Raw genomic sequence first — 25,960 nt, forward strand, 5'->3', positions numbered from 1 at the left:
AGTTTATGCTGTATCTGATCATTAACTTTTATTCTTGTAAAGAAATAATACACAGCAAATATTTTCTCTATGAGTGTAGGTTAAATATTAAGATTATCAATAACAGTAAGCATATTTATTAAAGTCGGAGTCAATGATAGTAAAAAATACCATGCTCTTTATTATAATTTTAGTAACATAATCTTCTACAGTGGAAGTTTCTATTCAGTAAAAGTTTCTTTTTAAAAAAATGCTAATTGTAACCAAGGACAAGAAAATTGCGTTATAATCTTGTTTATGTAGAAATTATTCATTCTTGCTTTTGTATATTTAAGCAGAATTAGTCTTATTGTTGTGTTCAGTATCTGGTTTGTGCTGGAATTATTTATTCAAATTATTATTCTCTTGAATTACAAAGTGCTCAATACTATTCTTGGACAGAAACATTATTTGGAATTCAAGTGAATTTACACAAGGCTATCTGGAATTATATTACTGTGATTCATCCAAAGACTCTTGGTACATCATCAAACTTTACACCACTGGTACATTACTACATTCGGGACAAAAGGCACATCCACGCCTTCAACGTTGAAACTTATATGCGATAACACCAACATTTAATTAGAACATTATTTATTAGGACTGGTAATCAAAATGTTTGACTATTTTGGGATTTAATTAGCATTAAACTTTATGGTCATTTTGGTCTTTTTATTACTCAGTTTAAGACCATTGATTCGTAAATACTTTTTTCCACGTCCTGAATTTATACTATGTGATCATATGTTAAAGGGCTGTGATGTATTTTGGGCCTACTCAAAATCGAGTTATCACAGAGACACATGATATTCTCAATTTCGAGTGCTATGATGCCGATTCGAATCAATTACAATGATTATAATTTTGTCATTGGTTCTTACGTCTGAAAAATCGTGAAATTTAGTTACCTTTTGAGACATTCCATGCGAACAGACTCACATGGATGTAAAATGACTTAAATGTCTTGACCGCTGCCTTAAGTTAAATTCCAGTGTTTTGTTTAAGGTTTTCATATCTGAATACAACAAGGAACTTGTAGTGCTAAAATAAATAAATAAATATATATATATATAGATCCTCAGTGGTCATATTGGCTACTCAGTAGTCATATTCCTTATTGCTGAAGAATAACATTACTCTTCAGGAAATGTAAATTTCGAACTCTGCATTCTCCAATACAAAAACGGTGAACAAGCTTTATTTGCAAGAGAAAAGTTTTCTTTTTTAACAAATGTGCAATTTTCTTTTTCCATATTTACATTATATTTGCGTTAGACAATGACTAAATGCAATTGTTTGAACTATAAGCCATACTTTACAACAGTCGGTCATACGGTGGGTGTAAATACAGTAACACCATCAGGTATTATAAATACAGTAACACCATCAGGTATTATAAATACAGCATTTTATTGACACTACAAGGGACAGTGAGTAGCATAAAAACACACCAACTGACCTGAACTTACAGCTGGGAATTTCACGTTGATATAGTAAATTTCATCCAGGCTCCATTGTAATCAAGAAATAAAAGTAACAAAAACGTGTGATCATAATTTCGAAATAATTGACTACTGATCTCATCTAGATAAAACGAAGTAGATTTCGATAAGAACAAATAAGCACACTGAAAATACAGTCCGTGTATTGTTCCTTAGACTAGCCATAAAATTTAATTTTCCCCAGATTTGGACTGTCCAGACAATTCTTGATTGATTCAAAGTTTTAGAGGTTCTTTTGACAAACTCGTGTAAAAATTTCCAAACTTTATATTTATATTATTACTTTTAACTAAAGCAAACACATTAGAAAAATGTCCACACATGCGGCGCTCTGTAGCAATAATAAGATATGCGACTGGCTGCCACCCGATGTCAACTTTTTATGATGTGCATGGGTTTATAGTGCTTGTCCTAGTTAACACTCCAACTCAACCTCAGAAGGCGCGTGGTCGCTATTAACAGCCTGTCTAATCTTCATTAGTTTTGTCTCCTTATATTTTGTCAAAGAGTTATGTTAGATGCATAAAAAATAACTCGCATTATAAATCTGAGGTTTAAAAGTCAGGCATGCACATGCCCAAGTTCGTACTTAAAATTTAGCTCGAAGATATAATAGTTTTAATTTATCATATAATTTTCTGACATTTTAAATTATATGTGCAGTGATAGTGCAGCCAACAGACAATGCATCAAAAATTATATAGACATTCAGTGATTAAAATTGTCACCTGGAAAGTATTTGGTCCAAAACTTGTAGCCCAAAACTTGTCATTCGCTAATTAAAACTTACTTTTAACGCTCGATCGAAGCGTTAAGGTATGAAAAATCTTTTAATATCATCAAAAATTCAAAAATACAGAAATCGTTCACAATATTCTAAATCACGAGCATTAGGATTACTTCGGACATTACGGCAATACTTTATGTCCCAACCAATAACAATTTGTCGAATTGTTGGAAGAATCAGTGCCCCCCCCCCCCCCATAAAAAAACAACAACAACAAGCAAACATGCCGAAATAAATGTCTGCCACTTGTGTTTCACTAAACATGACTCATAGTCACATTACTGCCAGAAAGGTGCTTCGAGTCCGAGGCGTCCATTTTGGAAACATTCTCCATATAAGGCATGTTTTTGCTTCTAATTCTGTAATGATCAATCTTGCTGCAAAGATTATGTAGCGTACTGAAGATACAAAAACAGACTGTATTATCTTATTCAGCTTTCATGTCACTGTTTGTCAAATACTGACTGTTTTTCAATCGGCTGAGAATGAAAGCAATAATGACCGAATTAATTCAAATGCTCATGACATAGGATAGTGATACAATAAGGTATTTTTTTTATTTAAATAAAAATTAAACAACAATTATTGCTTTGTTTAAATGTTTGTATAGGTATGTTTGTATATGAACATGTTTCATACAAGACAATACTGTAATCTTAGCTCTGAACATTGTTCCTTAAAGCAAACATTTACATTTAAGGTGCTTATCACCTGAAACGACAACTAAACCTAATCAAAATAAATATTCCATTTTATTCAACTCCTGTTATTCAAAATCAATATTCCATTTTATCCAGCGAAATCACTGATATAAAATTTATATAAACCGATTTTGTAGTTACTTTAACAGAAAGAAGCAAAACTGCAGCAGCAGTATTCAAACATATCACTCATTTGCTACATAAAAAGGAACTACAATTGATAGAAAGAATACGATTGAATTATTCAATCTTCAAATCAGTTATTCATTTTGGTTACAGTCATATTCACAAGCTATGACTGTAAGTTGCATACATTTTTACTTTACCTACATTTTGGGGAGTACAGTGTACTTAATAGTACCGTTTTGAGAGTATAAATAGCACCGTTTTGGGAGTACACTATATTAAATATCGATATTGACTGGTGTTTACGCTTGACACTACCAACGACACTTGCATCTTTCTTATAAGCATTAGCTAGGGTTAAATGTGAGTACAATGCGCTAAGAATCGCACAAAATACTAGCATCACCACCAACAACTGCAATGTAAACAATCCAAGTGACCGCGCGCCCAGTAAACTGATTTGGCGGAGTCGGGAATTTCAAGTGCCCTCTCGTAATTTTGTCCGGACTAAAAGAGGTGCCTGACCATCTGTTGCCGGAAAATCGGTTGTTTACCTGTATTTTATATAGTACATTATATTAAATAGTACCGTTTAGGGAGTAAACTATATACAATAGTAGCGTTTTGGGAGTATACTGAATTAAATTTTACCATTTTGGTAGTACACCATTAAATAGTACCGTTTCTGGAGTATACCGTATTAAATAGTACAGTTTTGCAAGCACACATATATTCACATTAAATACTACCCGTTTTGGGAGTACACTGTATTAAATAGCACAGTTTTGGGAGTACAATATATTAAATAGTACCTTTTGGCGAGTACTCTATATTAAATAGCAGCGTTTTGGGTGTAAACTAAATTAAATAGTACCATTTTGGGATTACTGCATATTAAATAGTACCATTGTGAAAGTCAATTATAATAAATAGTACTGTTTCCTCAATTTCCCGAAGATGCTTGCATTATATTTATTTCATGTACGTTGTGTTTTTGATATAAAACGAGATGGATCCATTTTCCATAGGGCACACCAGCATAGTATTACCGGTATGATATAACAATGTAGAAAATCTAAAGTGTACACATGCTATTATAACCCATGCAATTATAACAAATCTGGCTTCTTCTAGGTTACTTGGTGTAAGTTCAACGTTTACATTCTCCCTTAAGGTACGAGAGAGAGAGAGAGAGAGAGAGAGAGAGAGAGAGAGAGAGAGAGAGAGAAGGGAGGGGATTCCTATAAAATTGTGAAATGGGACTATTAGTACTTTTCTCATATGTTCACATTTTTTATTATAGATTAAAAATTAAATAATAGTCATCACTCATCTAGAGGGTATAACAGCAATAGTCGACTGTTAAGACTATACTACGAATCCCTACGCCATGGGCAAATCACAATATGATATACCAACATTAATGATATATCAAAATATACCAACACTTTAAAGTCCATGTTATTTTTAATATCCCTCCATCCATTCTCATCCCGTCTCTCTCCACACAATACATACATGCATATATATATATATATATATATATATATATATATATATATATATATATATATATATATATACATGCATAAATACATACATACATACATTTTCAAGTTTGGTATATTTCTCTCCTCAATTTATTACAGATAAGAGATGCAATTTGTTTCGCTAGAACGCTTCAGATGTCGAATCTATTAGCATCTATTCCTCTTTTTATGTTTAAATTTCACCGACGAACGTAACACTATAGTTCCTTGTATGATATAAACTTGGTAATGTCTTACTTGCACGAAACCGATTTATTAAAAAAAAAGGAAATCATGCTGGCATGTGTAATTAAGATCTACGAATGTCAGGGTCTAGGGGTCTGTGCAACAATGGCTTGATAATTGTAATTATTTTAGAGAAGTCAGAATTACACCTCTCATATGTCTGTAGTTGTATAGTTCCAAATGACAAAGAGTTGACTGAGGAAGCCATTGGGTAACTCTCACCAAAATTTGGAGTCATTATACATCTCGAAAGTCTAAAGGTTTAAATTTATTTTTTAAAAGACCAGACAAGATATGGCAATATATATACTTTTTATGACGACAGTTCCCTTCGTGGTTAAAATAATGTAGTCCAGGCCAGAACGGAAAAAAGGCGGTTAGACGTATGTCCATCACATTTGCTTCTACAGTTATTCGAGGCAGTACGGTACACCTTTAACAGGCAATTAACCCCTCGTGACAGTAATGCTGTCTTCTCAAGGTGGGAAAAAGTGTATTAGGTGCGTGTCGCCGAGTGCACATACATACATACATATTGAGAGCCTGTGTAAACATTTCACAGAATATTTTCTAAAAATATCCTTGTCAAAAGTAGGGAATAAATCTCTAACCTATTTTAAAGTTTGGAGAAAACTTACGCAATGGCGAACTAGCATGGCATTATAGATTTGCATCATCGCCCTAAATCATCAACTTAAAGGCACGGAGAACATGAAGGAAAATTAAACATATCAATAATGATAGGCCTACCTTTATCCAACTAATCTTTTGAAATATGATCGTTCCAAGATTATCAAATAATATTTACTTTAGATTTCTGGCCTTCATAAGGCCAAACCTCTGTCTGTCTGTCTGTCTGTCTCTATATATATAGATAGATATATAGATCAATCAATCGTTGCAATCACAATTTGAGAACTGACATTACAGCAACAATGTATATTAAATATTAGAACTACGATGTGCAGTGAACATTAATGAGAATTTATAGTAAATGTTGTAACAATTTATAGTGATCATTTATAGCAACGATTACAAAGACAGTTTATTGTGAACATTACAACGACAATTTTAACAAACATTACAACGTCAATTTATAGTGAACATTACAACGGAAATTTAAAGTGAATATTGCAATGACAATTTATAGTAAACATTACAACGACAATTTATAGCAAAGATTACAAAGACAATTTATAGTGGACATTACGAGAACAATTTATTGTGGACATCACAACGATAATATATAGACAAAATTACAGCGAAAATGTATTGAGATTACAACGACAATATATAGTGGTCATTACAACAACAATGTATAGCAAAGATCACAATGGCAATTTATGGTGAACATTACAACGACAACTTATAGTGAACGTTATACCTATAAAACATAGTGAACCTTATTACGACAATAAAAGTAAAGTAAAGATACAATCTTTGTTTTTGTCACACCATTAAATTCTCGATAATAATGACGTATACAATATGCATTTTGTAGTTTTATCCCTATAAAATGTTTGCCTTTTTATTTTTCTGTATTTTGTAACGAGCTGCTTAAGTTTTGAAGATATTGCATTCATTATTATTAAAACTACTTTTATATCAATAATAATAATAATAATAATAATAATAATAATAATAATAATAATAATAACATTATTATACATTACTATTCTTCTGATTTATTGTACTGTCAACTCTCCTCTCCAATAACTCATTTTACAATTGACATCTAACGACCTGTATTTTTACACTTGCATAATTTTTCAATTATGTTAAGGCGTTTTACTCGTGATACAAATATGGGTGTGACATTAATTAGAGAATGGCAAAATGAATTGATTTCGTATAGCATCTTGCCTTGTTAATTTACTCAGGTGAAATCAGTTTGAATTAGAAAAATTAATATTTCTAGCCCACTTCACGCCATCATAATTTTCTTTTTGTTAGCTTTTTGGAATTTATGAATAAACCCATCCCTTTGGGAGTTCTAAAATTTATTGTGGCAAACATCCTATTTTATATTTCAAGAATTAAACTTTAAAATACACTGTCAATGATATTCAGATCATGTGCTCTCACTATGTGACTGTACATGTCCTAGTGTCGCCCTCACACATCTTAAGTTTGCATAAAGTTGCATCATATTTGTACCGCGATCCTTAGCTACAGTTACGCTACGAAATCACGTTTCATTTCGTCGTCCTTGGCTACTGTTACGTTAAGAAATCACGCTACATTTCGTCGTCCTTGGCTACAGTTACGTTAAGAAATCACGCTACATTTCGTCGTCCATGTTTACTTAGACTATTTAAATCGTAGTGGGATTTCAGCTATAGATTTTAAGTTTTTTACATCACATAGCTAAAGTTTCGATTACTGTATTTCGCAAACCAGTGGTTTCTTGTTAGTCTTAAATTTCTAGGCGCTATACTGGATAACCATTTCATGGTTAGTATGTCACAGCTTGAAGTGTTTTGTTAAATCAATAAATCCCCTGTAAATTCACCCTACCCCAAAAAGTTGTGATGATCACCGTCAATTCACCGTATCATAAAAGGGAGTGATGATCACTGTTAATTCACCGTATCATAAAAAGGAGTGATGATCATTATTAATTCACCGTATCATAAAAGTGAGTGATGATCAATGTAAATTCACCGTATCATAAAAGGGAGTGATGATCACTATTTCCCTGAAGCACCTTAAGTATGCTTTTTTGTTGTTGTGAGGTTTAACGCCATTTTTCAGCACACGATAGGCTATGCATGGCGGCCAGTATTAATGGTGAGGAAGAACCCGGGAAAACCCAGGGAAGAACCACCGACCCACGAGAAGCTACTGGCAAGCTTTCTCACATACCCACATCGGCCGAATCCTAGACTCGAACCCATGCAGACAGAGGTGAGATGGCAGTGATCCGTAACGGAAAGCGCTTTAGACCAATCGGCCACTCGGGGCCCCGCTCCGTAAGTATGCACAGTACTCATAAAAGTTGATTAAAGTTCCTGGTTCCTGAAAGAAGGAACCAGAAATGTACAGGTTAAAGAACAGAATGCGTTTCCTTTGTCTTTTTTGTTGTTGTTGAAAATAAAACAGATTTCAGCAATTATTTGTATGGTTGCCAATGATACAAATGCAAAATGCAACCGCAGAAGGCTGAGAGCGAACTCGGTTTTCAATATAACTACTTCATACTGACATCTCAAAAAGTTCACGAAGTTCGATTTTCTTAAAACAATTAATCACTGTGTGTGATAGTTAAACCAAGCATGCTATTCAAATTAATCGGTCACATACCTAGTAGCAACGGGTGGGTATAAAAATTTGGACATTTTATTATTGATAAGGCATCTAATATCCCACTCCATGCAAGGTTTTGGCGAGACTTGATATTATTTGAATAGGAGTCAAAAGGATATAAGAGGTTCCAGTATTTCTAGGTTAAATAAAAAAAGAAACAAGACCGCGTTGTTCAGACGTGACATTGTTGGAACCTAGCAAAATAAAAGTCAAAATTAATTTGCACAGTTTTATACTGACAATCTTTATCGTGCGTACGATCCATGGTAAAGGTGAAGCCGTACCATAACACATAAATTGAGAAGTTTTTAACCCTTTAGCGCCATCGTTCGTGAATATTGTAGAATCAAAAAATGATTATCCAGTATATCAACTAAGAGTTTCTTTCCTATATTAAATGTACCTTATCATGAAAAAAGATTGGAGATTTCGTTTGAGGAATCACAACGCTGGAGCAAACCCTAGCAAAGATGAAAACAAAACAATGCCTGGGACAAACCTTTTTTTTAAAAAAAAATTAGTATAAACCTATATGCATCCAAAACCAGTTTTATAGGAGAGTAAGAATACAATTCTGCCTGAAGAGGTAATTTGGAAATGAATTCCCAATATTTTGTGTTAAATACCTTATGAATGGTTTAAAGTGCATGGACTTTATTCCAAATAGTAGTTGGTACGTATTATTACACTACAACAGACCTGCAGAATTCAACGGAATTCCACCATGCTGCCACACAAAATTTCATAATCTTGAAATAAAAACGTTAGTCTTTTAGTATTTTAACAGAATATAACAGGTGTTATGATCACAGGGGATCTCAAACGATGCAGCTGACACTGTTATAAAACTATTATCATCTTTAGACAACGTTGCATTTTATTTAAAGAGATTCCTATTCTAAACAATACTATTTTTATTTTTCAAAAAGTCAAATTTACGTATGCAAAAACGTCAGTCAAAATGCAATACAAATCGGTACTATAATTCATAAGATATTATGGGATAGAGATAGGAAAGTTAGGTACCATATGTTTACACATGAGCAATGACCGGTGAAGTACGTAAAAAGTTCTTATCGACAAGTGTCAAACAATGTGTGGAAACCTTACAACTATCAATCCAAACAACTAATCGGATCCCGGAAAGGAGCAACTTTCATCAACGATAGCTACACTTGGACTGACTCATGGTGAAGTTTCTGCCCTTGTATAAGATGGACGTTCAGCCTTTAAGTCTTTTTATTTCTAACAAGCTTTCAAGCCGAGCGTGGGAAGGAGGAAATAACCAGAGCTGTATACAGCGATTTTATGCTGTCTGTAGTACTCGGATCGATGACATTTTCAATGAAGTTATCAACAGATTTTGCTAATTTTTTCATTGCAATTTGCTTTTACTTTGAACGTAATGATAGCAGATTCATGTATATACCAAATAACAATCGCAGGAGAAAATTTAGCATAGCGGATCCATGTATATATCAAATAACAATCATATCATGTGTGCACATATAAGTAGAGGATTTTGCACGAGTGCTCACTGGAAAAGAAAATTTACGAAACGAGACGTATAATTTATATTTCTGGTGAGCCTTCGTATGACGATATTTATAGAGTACTGCATTGGTGTGGGGAAATATGAACGAGGTTTATCGGACTCCACAAGGTCGTGCAGTATCCATCAAACAAAACGAGATCGAATTTTCCAATATAAATGTAGTCTTCTTTTTAATATCAGCCTACAAAGGCTTAATAATTTTAAAAAAATACACTATAAGAAACTAAGTAACTGAAGTTATGATGTATTCCAAAATAAATACACAAGCACAGATTCATCAATATACAACAACAATATTATTGCGTACATAACTCCGCCCATCAAAATTTGAACTTACACGTATGCTCGACATCACTTTCTACTTATTATTGAAATTTAGAGTCATATTGTGAGTAAATGCGCATTGCAAAAACTTGTCCAGTTGGTCTGGAAGGAATGGTTATTTTTTTCTTTTAAGTCGATTCTACTCAATTCTGCTGGACCTAGATTCATTAGCTGTTTCAATTCTGCACAAAATACATGTTTCTGTGATTTGGGCAGAGAGGGACGTGTCTTGACTCGGCTACATGTGTGTGTCTGTTGTCATTGAATGCTTGAAATCATAATGTGGGAAACACATGAACTCTTTCAATTCTAATTATCAAAACAACGCTATGGAATAATAACTTATTTTGAGTGCAGTAGGGAAGATGTTATTGCACTTGAAACGTAAGCGAAATTACAGTGCAATTTCGAAATGTGTAATCAAGCTTTAGAACCCATGACATAGCTCATGTAATTCGGATTTGCAGAACTAAGAAAGTACATTTTGATTAAATTCAAGATGCAAAAATTTAAGTATATTTTTGCCATTCTTATTACTAGCTAAAGTAGACATATTTATGCCAGGGCACTTGCATGCTTCCCCAGCTAATTTATGACATGTATGGCGTCTATCGCTAGCCTAAATCCGAAACATTGTACCAAAAACATTAATGCAGAAAACTGCAAAGATGCACAATTCATTCAGTCAGCGGAAATAAGAATTCATCATCGTCTTGGCTTATTGACTCTGAGTCCCTTACGTTCCTACCAAAACCTTCATTTTTTTCCCTACGAATTTATTACTTTGACTTATAAACGTACTAAATGCCTATCTGACAGATATGCGATAGCTCATTTCCTCAGTATGTTTTTCTGTACTATTTGTATTATACCTTAGAGGGCACTGGTCATAGTCTGAACCATTCCATTGACGAAAAGTTACGAACATCTCCTAAATTAATATTTAAGTGATGGTATTTTCGATTTTGCGTTTTTCTCGTTTGTTGTGGACATTGAGAATATCACGTTCAGTAATTTGCTTGTTCGAAAGTCAGTAAACTCGTCCACATTGTTTCACTTTATCATTTCTACTTTCAAATAGACGAAACAACGGTTTTAGTTCATTCAGAAACAAACCTAATAAAATTAAACCTAACGTCTACTACAAGAGTGTACATGATTTGTTTACGAGGCATTTCCTAATACATTATAATATATTTAGACACACGTGTCTTGCACGTGTATGCAATCTCAATGTGTTCAGTATCGTAGAATACTGAACGATTTGGACTCTCTCTCTCTCTCTCTCTCTCTCTCTCTCTCATCGTTACAAAGCATTGCAACAACTTTTCCATTTGATCTGGAATGAATAGATTTTGGTATTTTTCTCGATTCTAGGAAACTTCGAAATGTGTAATCCAGATTGAAAACTTAGGACATGGCTCATGTAATTCGGATTTGCAGAATTAAGAAAATACATTTTGAGGAAATTCAGGATAAAAAACTGTAAGTAATTTTATTTTCCCATTCTTATCACCAGCTAAAGAAGAGAGTATATGACTTGTCACTTCTATGTTATTTGTAAGGACCTTATCTTGCGTCTGTTATATACTGTAGCTAGCCTAAATCCGTAACATTGTATCAACGCGGAATGTGCCAAAGCAGCTGGTATGTGGCAGTCTACGATACATCTGTTTTTGTTCATTCAGAAACAAATTTAAACAACCACAACGTAAAGAGCCTCTTACGCGAGTGTACATGATTTGTGTACAAATCAAAAGTGCTAGCGTCTGTGTCCATTGTTTGTTTACAATAGAAAGTAGTGCCTTTATGCACGTGAATGCTATATATGTATTATCGCGCGAGTTCAGTATTGGGTAATACTGAATGATTCTGACAATGTAAAGTTAACGGAGAATAAAATGAGCATATAATAATTATAGGTTACTGCCTTTGTATGGGAAAAAAATGAACGAGTTTTGCGATGGAATACTGCACAACCTTGGGAGTGCAGTATATCCTTCCGACAAAACTAATTCATATTTTCCCATGCAAAGGCAGTAACCTTTTTTTTATTATATGCTCATTTTTTAAAATTCTACCTAAGGTTTACTTATATAAACATAATACACTACAAGAAACAACGTAAATGAATATATGCCGCATTCCAAACTAAATACACAAGCGCATATTCATCAGTACACAAATCAACAATATTACTGCGCACATAACTCCGCCCAGATAAATCTGAACTTAGACGCGCGCTCGACATAACTTTCGAAAGAAAATGGAGTGTCTAGTTAAAATTGAAATTTGGAGTCATACTGTGAATGAATGTGCATTGCAACAACTTTTCCATTTGATCTGGAATGAATAGATTTTGGTATTTTTCTCGATTCTAGGAAACTTCGAAATGTGTAATCCAGATTGAAAACTTAGGACATGATTCATGTAATTCGGATTTGCAGAATTAAGAAAATACATTTTGAGGAAATTCAGGATGTAAAACTGTAAGTAATTTTATTTTCCCATTCTTATCACCAGCTAAAGAAGAGAGAGTATATGACTTGTCACTTCTATGTTATTTGTAAGGACCTTATCTTGCGTCTGTTATATAATGTAGCTAGCATAAATACGCAACATTGTATCAACGCGGAATGTGCCAACGCAGCTGGTATATGGCAGTCCACGATACATCTGCTTTGTTCATTCAGAAACAAATTTAAACAACCACAACGTAAACAGCCTCTTAAGCAAGTGTACATGATTTGTGTACAAATCAAAAGTGCTGGAGTCTGTGTCCATTGTTTGTTTACAATAGAAAGTAGTGCCTTTATGCACGTGAATGCTATATATGTATTATCGCGCGAGTTCAGTATTGGATAATACTGAATGATTCTGACAATGTAAAGTTAACGGAGAATAAAATGAGCATATAATAATTATAGGTTACTGCCTTTGTATGGGAAAAAAATGAACGAGTTTTGCGATGGAATAGTGCACGACCTTGGGAGTGCAGTATATCCTTCCGACAAAACTACATCATATTTTCCAATACAAAGGCAGTACCCTTTTTATTATATGCTCATTTTTTAAAATTCTACCTAAGGTTTACTTATATAAACATAATACACTACAAGAAACAATGTAAATGAATGTATGCCGCATTCCAAACTAAATACACAAGCGCATATTCATCAGTACACAAATCAACAATATTACTGCGCACATAACTCCGCCCAGATAAATCTGAACTTAGACGCGCGCTCGACATAACTTTCGAAAGAAAATGGCGTGTCTAGTTAAAATTTAAATTTGGAGTCATATTGTGAATGAATGTGCATTGCAACAACTTTTCCATTTGATCTGAAATGAATAGATTTTGGTATTTTTCTCGATTCTAGGAAATTTCGTAATTATGGAATGGATTTGTATGTGACGATTCCACATGAAATACATGAGATTTAATAAGCTTGGAAGAAGCGTGTTGACATCTGCAAATGTGTTTCTGTTTCTGTCATTGAATGTTTGACATCATAATGTGGGAAAAATATTAAGTCTTTCAATTGCAATTATCAAAAAGACGCTATGGAATTTAATGCTTATTTCATTTTGAGTGCAGTAAGAAGGATGCAAATGCACTTATCATCGAAATTACAGCACAATTTCGAAATGTGTAATCCAGATTGAAAACTTAGGACATGGCTCATGTAATTTGGATTTGTAGAATTAAGAAAATACATTTTGAGGAAATTCAGGATGTAAAACTGTAAGAATATTTTATTTGGCCATTTTTAACACCAGCTAAAGAAGAGAGTATATGACTTGTCACTTGTATGTTATTTGTAAGGACATTATCTTGCGTTTGTTATATAATGTAGCTAGCCTAAATCCGTAACATTGTATCAACGCGGAATGTGCCAAAGCAGCTGGTATGTGGCAGTCTACGATACATCTGTTTTTGTTCATTCAGAAACAAATTTAAACAACCACAACGTAAAGAGCCTCTTACGCGAGTGTACATGATTTGTGTACAAAATCAAAAGTGCTGGCGTCTGCGTCCATTGTTTATTTACAATAGAAAGTAATTCCTTTATGCACGTGTATGCTATATGTGTATTGTCGCGCGAGTTCAGTATCAGGTAATATTGAATGATTCTGACAATGTAAAGTTAACGGAGAATAAAACGAGCATAATAATACGTCATTTGTAACGTCGTGACGTGTTATTACACACGTTACATAATTAGAAAGTATGATATTGAGGGTGTCTATGTTTTTTATTATATAATTTCTATTTAATTACATATTTATTTGTTTCTGCAGTATGTGTTAATACAATTATTAGCTGCATTTGTACATCTATAAAAAAAGTTCCGAAATTATACAATACTTTGAGGAAAACGACGTTTACAAATTCAGATTGCATAATGCTTCAAAATGTATATATTACTGAAATTAATGCATGTTTTCATGAGGAAAAGCTTTTAGCAATTTTTTTCAATTTTTGTTAACATATTTCTTGCATGGACTGATACAGTCAACACTGCTGCTGAGGGGATGCTATAGCAACATGACAGACTACACCAACATGCTTCAGTCAGTAATATCACTAAACAACGGATTTTATTGACTGAGTTTCCTTTAAGGATTTTAGATGCTTCTCTGTCTATTTCTGCATTTTGACGTGAATGTGCGTTCGTAGGCCCTCGGCCTATTTCTAAAACAGACGTTGCACCCAATGTTCCATCATCACTTAATTTCTGTTTTTAGTCAACCCTAACTAAAACGTGGTTTCTCCATGGTTTTCAGACATGATTATTATAGTGATGACAGTTAAAATCGCTACTTAGCCAATTTTATTACTATATGTAATCAAGTCTTTTTTAAAAAAATGTGCAAGATATATGTCATCGAGTTTATCAGGTACACATTTGTATGGATGAGATCGAATATAGGATAGCAGCCAGTAATGTAAGTTAAATCACCGACAAAATCTGTGGAAAACTAATTATAAAAAGTTAACACTTGAAGTATGCTTTGTGTTGTATTTTTAAAAAATGAGTTGTATGCATTCCTGACGACGCCTTTGGACTGATTACATACATGTGTACTAAAGCGTGTCCGCAGTCTCGACACATTTCAATCTCTATTTACCCTAATAGGAAGAGAGAGGAAGGACGAGAGAGAGAGAGAGAGAGAGAGAGAGAGAGAATAAACTAGGCCAAAGTATGGAAATACCTGTCTGAGAAACATACATTCAGGGTAGATATACTTCCTAAATGTAAAAATAGGTCCAAAAGTAATATAGCTAGTGTGGGAATAACAATTTTCTCCCCTCGTATATATTTCAGTATCTCATCATGGAATATATAACAAATAGGTATATTAACGTGAATACCACATAAGTCATATGAACAAGTATTTTAAACAATACGATTTGTGTTGTGAATAGAATAAAATAACCAAATATGACGAACACTTAAACTCATTAAGTTTGAAGAAAAAAAAACACACACAAAAAACCCGCAACTATTTAACATTTGTTGTATCACGAATGTTTATGGAAAACAATTAGGTAGATCGACGTGGACTATTAATTCGTATCTACTTACTGACAATTGGCTTATTTGCCTAATTATTTACACAATGATATAAATATGATCAACTGACTGTTTGACCCAACTGACACGTATTAGAGATCCAAGCAGACACTACTAGACAAAAGTGTTCCCAAAGTAGCAACTGTATCCTGATGCACTTATATACTTCTGTGAGGAATGCATGGTACAGTTGCACATTAAATAAAAAAGAATCTGATTTGCTTTCATCATAACAAGCCATAAAAACTCTGGACATGTACTTTTTAAAAAATAATTCTGACAAAAGTAGGTTAATAGTTCGACGTCGGAAAGGAAGAAGCTTTTTATAGTTTTTTTGCCAATTATATAAAAGAAGATATAGTTTTCCGAAAGTGGCCTATCGGAACCGAATTATCATTCGCTCTGTGGTTGCTAATTAGAAACGACGGCAAGTGTTTATCAATCTGGTGTTTAGTTCCCGAGTTCAGAGTCAATGTCCGACCTAATCAGAGATGAACGCGAGCATTTGTTTTGTTTTAGAGCGGTTATGTAGTAACGAAGGTATTATGAATAGTGAAATCTCTGCGTCCATGACCAGCATTAACCATTAAATACGTAAGCAGACTTGAAAAGAAAAACAATAAATTAAGATATATATATATATATATATATATATATATATATATATATATATATATATATATATATATATATATATAAAGTAGGTGGCCGTTTACATTATTTAGCAGCTTTAACATATACACTATTTACAGAAGTACACAATGCGTGACATTATTAAATATAGTTTTTAGACATGTTTTATTTTAATCTTCATATCAAAAAGGGAAATTACTTGTGTTTATTTAGCCTTGCTTCGATTTAAATGGATCTTTGACAGATCTGATGTTGAATTTGATTGAAATATTTATAACAAAAATTAACTGTATACATTGGGAGTTACAAACTAGGTTGCATTTATATCGTTAAAATGTGTACCTGTTGATTTGGATACAGAGTGCAAAATCAGAAAGATTGGTATCGAGATAAATTTTCAGCAACTGTGTGAGAAATAATAATAATACAGCACATCGTCATTGGATAAGTTATACAGAATTATGCAATACACTGAAGCATTCTTCCCAGATATAAATAATATGGTATAAAAGAAGCTGCCGACGTCAAAGAATTCAACTGTGAGTGGATAATTGGTGAAATCCAATCCTGTATAACGAAATAAATTAGTTTCAGATATCAGTTTTCATGATAGAAGTAAGTTGCTAATAACTGTCAAGTTTAAATACAAACTCCTAATCTCAGTATGTAAATATATGCATTATGTATATGAACATTCATGCAAATTAGCAATACTCGTTTCGTTATGCTCCCATTACAGTTTTAGAAGCTATCTTTAGAAAAAAGACAGAATTGAGTGAGCTTCAAAGTTAGGTCAAATATCCTTTCTAAGTTGGTTTAAATTATCTTGCCGAAATGTTACATACTGGCTCTCAAATGGGTAGTGATTTTAATAATGAATGTCTGAAACTCGTTAAATAATTGACTGCGTTTGCCAGTCTTGGTGAGCAAAAGAAAGGTGGAAATTATTCAGTCAGTTTCAGAAAGTCAAATAACCGTCTGTTCGGCATTATAGTACACAACAGCTCAATAATTTAAAAACACGTTTACAAGACAATTTTCATCAAAGACATTTAAAATAGCAAATGGCATTCTAATCAACATAACATTTATCACGAACAAGACAATTTTCATAACCTATTTATCTGTTTTATTAATGTAAAAACAATAATGGTGTTGGTGTTCTAGTCACACGGGATATCTAAAAGATGCAACATTTTATAATTACTGTCTGCAACAACGGCTTTCTTAAGGTCTGAATGTGAAAATTATCACTGTTTGACAACACAAAGCTATTATATTATTTTTAGAGACCTGTTGCTAACGTCATTTTATGCCATGAAAAGAAAACATGATTCAACATAACCATAGCAAAGTTCGTAGATATAAAACTTGCATATATTGTTTATAGGCTGTGATTTCCTCGTCTTAAAATTTATTTGGATAGAAGAGGATTAAAGAAACAGTAAGGAAATGCATTTCATGCGCAAGTTCCAAATCAACAAATTAAGCTACACTTAAATGAATACAAATCTTTTAGTATGATGCATATATAGACCTGAAAGGGGGCTAGAGTTCATCAAGGGTCGTCGAAACAAAACTGAAAAAATTAAATATATAAACCTCAGCTGTTTAAGTGTACAAAATTGCATATTACGTATGTTTAAAACTTAAAAGTCATAAAATTAAAAGATGTCGAACAATGTAATTGTTACTCACAAAACTCAGGACATTCAATTTGCTGCAGTTGGACAAGTTTGATACATGTATTTGCACAACCTTAGTTTCGCATTTGATGTCATATCCAAGGGACCACTTGAAAGGCTTTATTCATAATAAATGTTAATAAAATTGTCTTTCTCAATTGTCGCCGGGTAATGTTTTATCTTTTTTGTTCACAGATCTTAACAGGTTTTTTAAGTGTTGTTGTTTCTAGGATCTCGAACTCTGTTGAAGAATTTGCATTGAATGGATCATGATTGTTTTTCGTTTTTATCCTATCAGAATACTAGTAAATTAACCTAATTAGTGTCGCAAATATTGCTATATTCTTGCTAAAATCTGAACCAATTAAACTGTATTATGCGATAATTATTAGCATGCTTCCGGTAAAGAATGTTGTATGCACTTTTATATTTGATAGCAGAATGTTTTTTCTCTCTTAGTTATGCAATGGCATTCAGTAAAGTGCCTCAACCTTTTTTTAACCAACAAATGTAAATCATAAAAAAGTAATTTAACTTGGGTTATAATTTTATACCGAACAAAACTAGTTCATGTTGTGATTTTTGTGTCTTGGATTTATTCACGTGTAAGGGGTTGCGTTATGAGAATCCCGCCTCTGTGCCCAATTAAGCATTGTAGCTCAACGCCATTATTTGATTGTTATCTTTGCTAAACCTGGACCTCCGTACCGCTCTTTGGTAGGTTTCTATCCTAAGTCTGGACAATTTAGCCTTTTAAGTGGTGGAGCACTTGCTTAATATTAAAAATGAATACAGTTTGGGTGATCAACACGATAAAAAGAAACTCGCAGATTGATTTCATTCCAAATACAAACATAGCTGACTTACTGACTGCTCTTCAGCAACTTTGAGCGAGATTTGTTTAGTCTTTTTATGCGCGCAAAAAGAAAACATAAATATAAAATAAATGCCTTTAGGATTTGTGCGGAAAAATGAAACATCTAAATTATCCTTCTCTTACTCCTGTGAACGAAGATGGTAAAAGTAAGACAATAGCAATCAGACAAACACAAATTAGCATCCAAAACGCATGTCATATCCAATAAAACAAGATATTGCAATCACACAAACACGAATTAGCATCCAAAACGCATGTCATATCCAACACAACAAGAAAATAGCAATCAGACAAACACGAACTAGCATCCAAAACGCATGCCATATCCAATAAAGCAAGACAATAAGAATCAAACAAACACGAATTAACATCTAAAACGCATGTCATATCCAATAAAAGCAAGACAATAGCAATCAGACAAACACGAATTAGCATCCACAACGCATGTCATATCCAATAAAACATAAAAAAACACAAAAATTTCTATAAAAAAAACCACCGCTAAATGCTTGATAATGCTAAGTTTCTGTAAAAATAACGATAAGAATTAAGTATTCTCTTCAAAAAACTTTTCAAAAGAAAAATAATTTTGGATAAACGAATCACACACACACACACACACACACACACATATATATAGAGAGAGAGAGAGAGAGAGAGAGAGAAAGAAAGAGAGAAAAAGAGAGAGAGAGAAAGTGAGAGAGTTAATTAGGATATACTGTAATCATCTACAGACATATATCTTAATGATTTAGAAAAGCATACAAAAGTAACATAATTTATGTTGTAGTCAAAGGTAATTGCTATCCTTTATTGCCATCGATACTGTTATCCTTGCAGATAACAAAACAATCTCGATAACACACTGAAAGAATTCTAAGTATAGTGTAAAGAATGAAGATTCAAGGTTGACAAAACAAAAATAGTTATATTTGGTCCAAGGGAATTAAATGCTTTACACTTATATTTGATAACACATCACTCGAAACAGTTTATCAGTATTTATAATTACTGTGTCCTTTTTTAAACACTATCGCTCGTTTTATTGCATAACGAAATATTGCAAAGCCTTTCGATAAACATGCTTTTCCTATACAAAAAAATAAATAAAATAAAAACGTATCTATACCATCGGATTTAAGAATGTAATTTTTTGTATACTACTTCTGGCCGGTATTTTTACATGAATGTGAGGTCTGAGGTTCTCTTGATAATTATTTTGTTTTACATTTACACACTGATTTCTTATCAAAAGTTTTATTTTAAAAAAGCAAACCACTATATATCCTGCATTAAGAAACGGGTATTTTCCTTACATTGATTTTGTAAATACAAATTAGCATTGGTATAGTTCCTGCTAAAGCTGTAAGCGCAAAATATTAGAATTTTTTTAAAACTTATTGTACGACATTATGTTTCACAATGATGTAGCTAGTACGTGCAATTTAAGTAGGTATCATTTATCGCGCAAACTTTAAGTGATATAGGTATGAAAAACCTTTGGTTTATCTCAGTTATTCTCCTTTGCTGATTAGTTAAACAGTTAAACTAGGTCACAACGAGACTGGGAGATCAAAGTATATAAAAAATATTTTAGTGTTTTCAATTCCTCTAGAGGTCGAACTTATTGAGTACTGGACAATGTTAATTGTGAATCCTGATTAGCATATGCTAGAAAAGAATGCAATAATTTCAACAAAGTTCCTTTCAACGAGTCATTGGTTCCCCAATGAAACTGGACGGTAGCAAAACCTGGATGTATCTCAATGAAAATTTATATTATGCACATAATAAAATATGGGTGATGAATATCACTATCTTTTTCAATGTCTTTTTATACGCTATAAGAAGGTTCTAAACAGGTTAATATATGCAAAATTAGTGTGCCGCTAATTGACACAAAGGTTAACGTAATTTTGAGATTATTTAAATCAATGGAAATCATATTTTATTCATTGTGTTCGTATGTGATCTCAAAATGGTAGCGTCTATCATAATGACGTATTACCAATTTGTTACGTCTTTTCACCATGTTTACCTTAATATACCTATTTCTACCCTTCTCTTTTCTACCCTTCTTCATCCGCTGTTCCAACACCCATTAATAATTTATATTTGTACTTAATTTCGCACGTCTATCGTTAGACCCTAGTTGGTAATGAGGCTACGTTGTCTTTTGTTCGATTCTCTGCGTGGTGAAGATGTACTATTCATAATGTGGCAGAATTAGTGAAAAATGATATACCTGTAGACTGGAACAATGCTTGCCCCTAAAATTCAGTCCGTTATTCTCGCAATGCAATCGTGCTAATCTTCTTATCCCCGCTACACAATTAATATGTAACACCATGCAAATAATCTTATCCCCGCTACACAATTAGTATGTAACATTGTACGAATAATCTTCTTATCCCCGCTACACAATTAGTATGTAACATTGTACGAATAATCTTCTTATCCCCGCTACACAATTAGTATGTAACATTGTACGAATAATCTTCTTATCCCCGCTACACACTAAATGATATGCAACATGTACATAAGGATATACGTAGAGCACAAGTGTGTGATTTGGATTTTTAACGTTGCTTTTAAAAAAATTCAGTCATATTGCTTGCTACGATGTCTGCAAGTGTGACAGTTTATAGTGATGTCTAGCTCCCCGGCATCATGCCGCAGACATGTAGCATGATGTCCAACCCAGTCACATTATCCTGATACCAGGCCGACCAGTCCTAACACTAACCTCTTAATGCTAAGCGCCAAGCGAGGCAGCTGTTAGTACCATTTTTGTAAGTCTTTGGTGCGATTCGACCGGGGATCGAACCCACGACTTCCGCATCCGAGGCGGACGCTCTAACCACTAGACCATCAGATCGGTCGAACACAGTAAAGATCATTTATACGATTATTTACTTTAAAATTAGAAGTGAACGACAAAGTAACGTGTAATATTTCAAATATAATGGCATCACCATTGAGTCTGCATTGTAAGAGAATCGTTGTTCAATTCGTTGTAATAAAATCGCCGTCATAAAACAACCAATAAACGTTATCTATGAACAAAACAACGATTATGTCTTGAATCATCTGCTATCTCATGGCAAGTACTGAAACTGGCCGCAGGTCTTGAAATAATGTCCGAAAATCTGAGTTAAAATAACAAATTTAAGAGCACTGTTGTCAAAAGATAACAAATATTACAACCAAACAGACTAAATTCATATTTATGGAAAGCAATGGTCAAATCGTGAATCGTTTCGACATTATGTTTGACTATTACAAACATCAACATTACTGCTTTAAATAAATGAAACAGAGAAATCGATTACGATCAATTTCTATAGCTCCAATTTCTCTCATTTGAATGGCTGACATTGATATAAATAGTGTTGCCGGTGCATTTTATGAATGACCAGTATGACAAATATGTGCATAAACTCGACTTTGTACATAATAAAAAAACAAATTCGACTAAATTATATTAGTGTAACCTATGCTATAATATATGGGCTACTAAGTTTCCTACAGGAACAAAGATTTCAGAGGTTTGTGCGAGTTTGACTTTATCAACTCACCATCATCATTATGAACGGATAATTGTATTCTTAAGTGTTGATTTTCACCCTACCGTCTCATTATGGAAGTCGACGGAATGTAAAGATATGCAAGATATGAAAAGGAATATCGGGCCTTGGCAAATATTCGCGATATTGCTAAACACGTATAAGGTAAACTCAAGTGTTGAAGTGAATCAACAGGAACATAATGCCTTGTATTTTTTCAGATGTTTTCATACTGTAACAAGAAGCATCATGCAAGGTTTTCATTGTATACTTTGAATAAGAATGATTAGATAAACTTGAGATATACCTTAACGTTCTGTTTACCTAACCTTAAGCAACGAGCAGGGTCGACAAGGGGGGGGGGAGGGGCCTGGGGTTATATCCTCAAGGCCTGGGCCCGTAAGGGTGCCCGGACCGAACAACACTTTAATTTTTTATAAAAGAAACATTTTGTTTAAACAAGAATTAGGACAGACCCAGGTGTTTCTTACCTGAAGGCCCGCGATCGCTCTCTATGTCCCTGGCGACGAGTTTGACACTTTCATCTGTAATTCATGTTTGTCTGGTCTTAACGTTACTTGAGCATTGTCAGTGATTATGGCAGGCGTTAGTGATTTCTAATGTAAATTGTAAATGATGAAAACTGCAAAGTGGTCAAAGATGTTGATGATAATGATGCTGGTAATTTACTGTCTAAAGACTTAGTAACTATGCAAGTGATTAAAATGCTGACGATAATTAATCGCTTTAAAATTTGCTAGCAAATGATGATGACTTACCGCGCTTCAACGTTATCCATTCATTAGTCTGTATCCGCACGTCTTCATAAGGCACACATGCAGCAGCGAATACAAGGCGCGAGAGTTCCGCCCGTCCCCGTACATCAAAGTAAATCAGTTTATACCTTGGCATGGCTTTGCTTTGGAATAACCCTTCTTCCTGACTGCTTCTGCTTTTACCTTCCACCACCCTGCTACAGCTGTCGGTCGGCCGTACATGACACCTGTTGACTATTTTATAGGCTTGACTACGTATCACCCACTTCGAGGCCGCGGACAGAAGCCGGTGAACTGTGAATTTCATACCAATAGAAATTAGTCTTCCATTCACCGGCTGTCAGGACACTGCGACGTGCAAGTTAAAAGCACATAATGGTTACTGTTATTGTTGGTATTCCACAGTCTACTGTCCAAAGAACCGATTCGCACCGAAGTTACAAAGTTCAGTCCCAGTGCCCGAATTTTCAGAATTAATAGGAGTCGTACATTACGCATTTAGCTTGATGAAGAACATAGGAACATAACTCTGGTACAAGTAGTAATATCAGTAATATTGTTATTGAGAGATGGATGAATGATTACTGTTAGATAAAGCACGCAGTATATGAAAAAAGGTTTAATTGGCGTTCGATGGATCTGTATTTTGTACAGATTTACAGACTGTGTCAATTTTGCACGAAGATGTTCCATGTGTCTTTCTTTGAAGGAAATTTATAATGCAGATAAATGATTTTCTTTTCTACGAAATCATATATCGCCCCAACTCGTAGTAATGAATTATAGTTAAATGCATAAACTGGAACTACCTGCAGATGGGCATTTAATATAAGCATACATATTTATTGATGCATCATATCCATGTGTATGTCTCATATACAACATATATTTATGTGTTGGGCTGGACTTTCAAGCGAGTGCGACTCTGTGTGTGTGTGTGTGTGAGAGAGAGAGAGAGAGAATATTTTTCCTTGTCTGATTACAAGCATCAAGATCTGTGTTGTTAATGTATCTGGACTAGAAGAAGGTCATGGAAACAAAGATCGAACAAATGAAAGAATATTCAAAATGTCACGCGAATGTAACGATGCGTTTGATTTAAAGATTTTTAAATAAAAAAATACAGCAAACTTCACATATATTGAGATCTGTTATAAGGATGAATTGCGTGTAGGAAGCATGCTATCGTATCCCGGTATGATTTTGTGCCCCGGCATGATTTCGTACAACGGCATATTGAAACTTATTTGAATGCGAAATGTTGAAGAAAACCGTTTTTTTTGTTAAATATGATTAAACTACGATATTCCACTGATAACGTTTGTTTATGATGACAGCCTCAGCTTCTGAAGAGGTCCTGTCGTAATAAACGTATATTCAGTTCGCTCGTTCGATAACAATTTTATGCGTTTTAACACTTTTGCACTACATTAAGTAGATCAAGATGAACACCTACGTTAGTTGACTAAGTTCTTCAGACAGTAATTTCTACGTAAGAAAAGAAAAAAACTGTAAAATCAACACAACATATTTAAAAACAATGTTAACTGAGTACCGCTATATGAGAGAGAGAGAGAGAGAGAGAGAGAGGGAGAGGGAGAGAGAATGAAATGGAGTGAGCAGTTAGTTATTAACAATATGTATGAAGAGTTGTAATGTTTATGCAATATAATTTAACAAATCTTGCAAAGTACGTGTACGTTGAACCTAACAAAAGCCCAGTTCTTGATAGCATGGGGGTTCTCAAACCTTAATGAGCATATTATAATTTAGCTGCCAATTTGTACGACTTGCATACTTCAATGAGCATATTATAATTTAGCTGCCAATTTGTACGAAATGCATACTTCAGTGAGCATACTATATTTAGCTCGCTGCCTATTCGTAAGACATGCATACGTCAACGAGCATACTATAATTTAGCTGCCAATTTGTACGAAATGCATACTTCAATGAGCATTTTATAATTTAGCTGCCAATTTGTACGACTTGCAATTAGACTTGTTAGATTAAAAAGCTTGTTAAGACGATTACAGACAAGATCTGAAAGAGGCAATAGCCGCAAATTGTAATAAATGAATAATTTTAACTAGATCGTTCATGTACTGTCAAAATATTGTAAACTTCTAACGTATTATGAAACTGTAAAAGTTAGTGTATTAAAAGAACGATGCTTATAATTAGTTTTTAAAAATTATTAAAATCCGTACAAGCCCTCATTATGCTCAACACCAATGCAGGAGGGTAAGTTACCACCCGCCCATTTAGCAGTTATCACTATTAGTTATTTGTTCTCATAACCACAGTTTATCTTTCCATATAAATCTGAATGCATACCACGTACACACATACAGTCAGTGCCACATTAACTGACAATATTGATTGTACATAATACAATCTGATTTGAGTCATTCGGTCTTGCCACAATTACAACACTTTTCTGGTAGCATGCAAATTAACGTACTGTTTCTATAGTTTCATTTGATAAATTTTCAATGTGGCAATAACGTGGTTCATACCAGCTTATTCTAGTTCCAAAGAATTTCCCCTCTTATATGCTCCTTCCTTACATGTTAAAAAAATTGGTGAATAACTGAATGAGGCATTTTCAATAACCTTTTGTTCATGCTGTTCACAGAAGACCAGGGGCGGCTAAATCAGACCCCCAACCACCACCATACCAATACAGGATGGGTGACTGATTTATAGGACTGAACACAATTATCGTGTTCATAATCACTTGT

At 33.7% G+C, this 25,960-nt stretch overlaps 1 protein-coding gene across 1 annotated transcript in view; it reads right to left on the bottom strand.

Annotated features, from left to right (window-relative positions):
• LOC149787502 (glutathione S-transferase-like) overlaps positions 1-23,498 on the bottom strand; it is a 67,217-nt gene extending 43,719 nt beyond the window's left edge. The window contains exon 1 of the mRNA XM_089973626.1: positions 23,220-23,498. Coding sequence (XP_089829752.1) covers positions 23,220-23,352 — 133 coding nt within the window. The 5' untranslated portion in view covers positions 23,353-23,498. The remainder of the gene's footprint in view (positions 1-23,219) is intronic.
• Between the last annotated feature and the right edge of the window lie 2,462 nt (positions 23,499-25,960).

The sequence above is a fragment of the Sinohyriopsis cumingii genome, chromosome 11, assembly GCF_028554795.1.
Source record: "Sinohyriopsis cumingii isolate HCF-2022 chromosome 11, ASM2855479v2, whole genome shotgun sequence".
Classification (NCBI taxonomy): Eukaryota; Metazoa; Mollusca; class Bivalvia; order Unionida; family Unionidae; genus Sinohyriopsis; species Sinohyriopsis cumingii.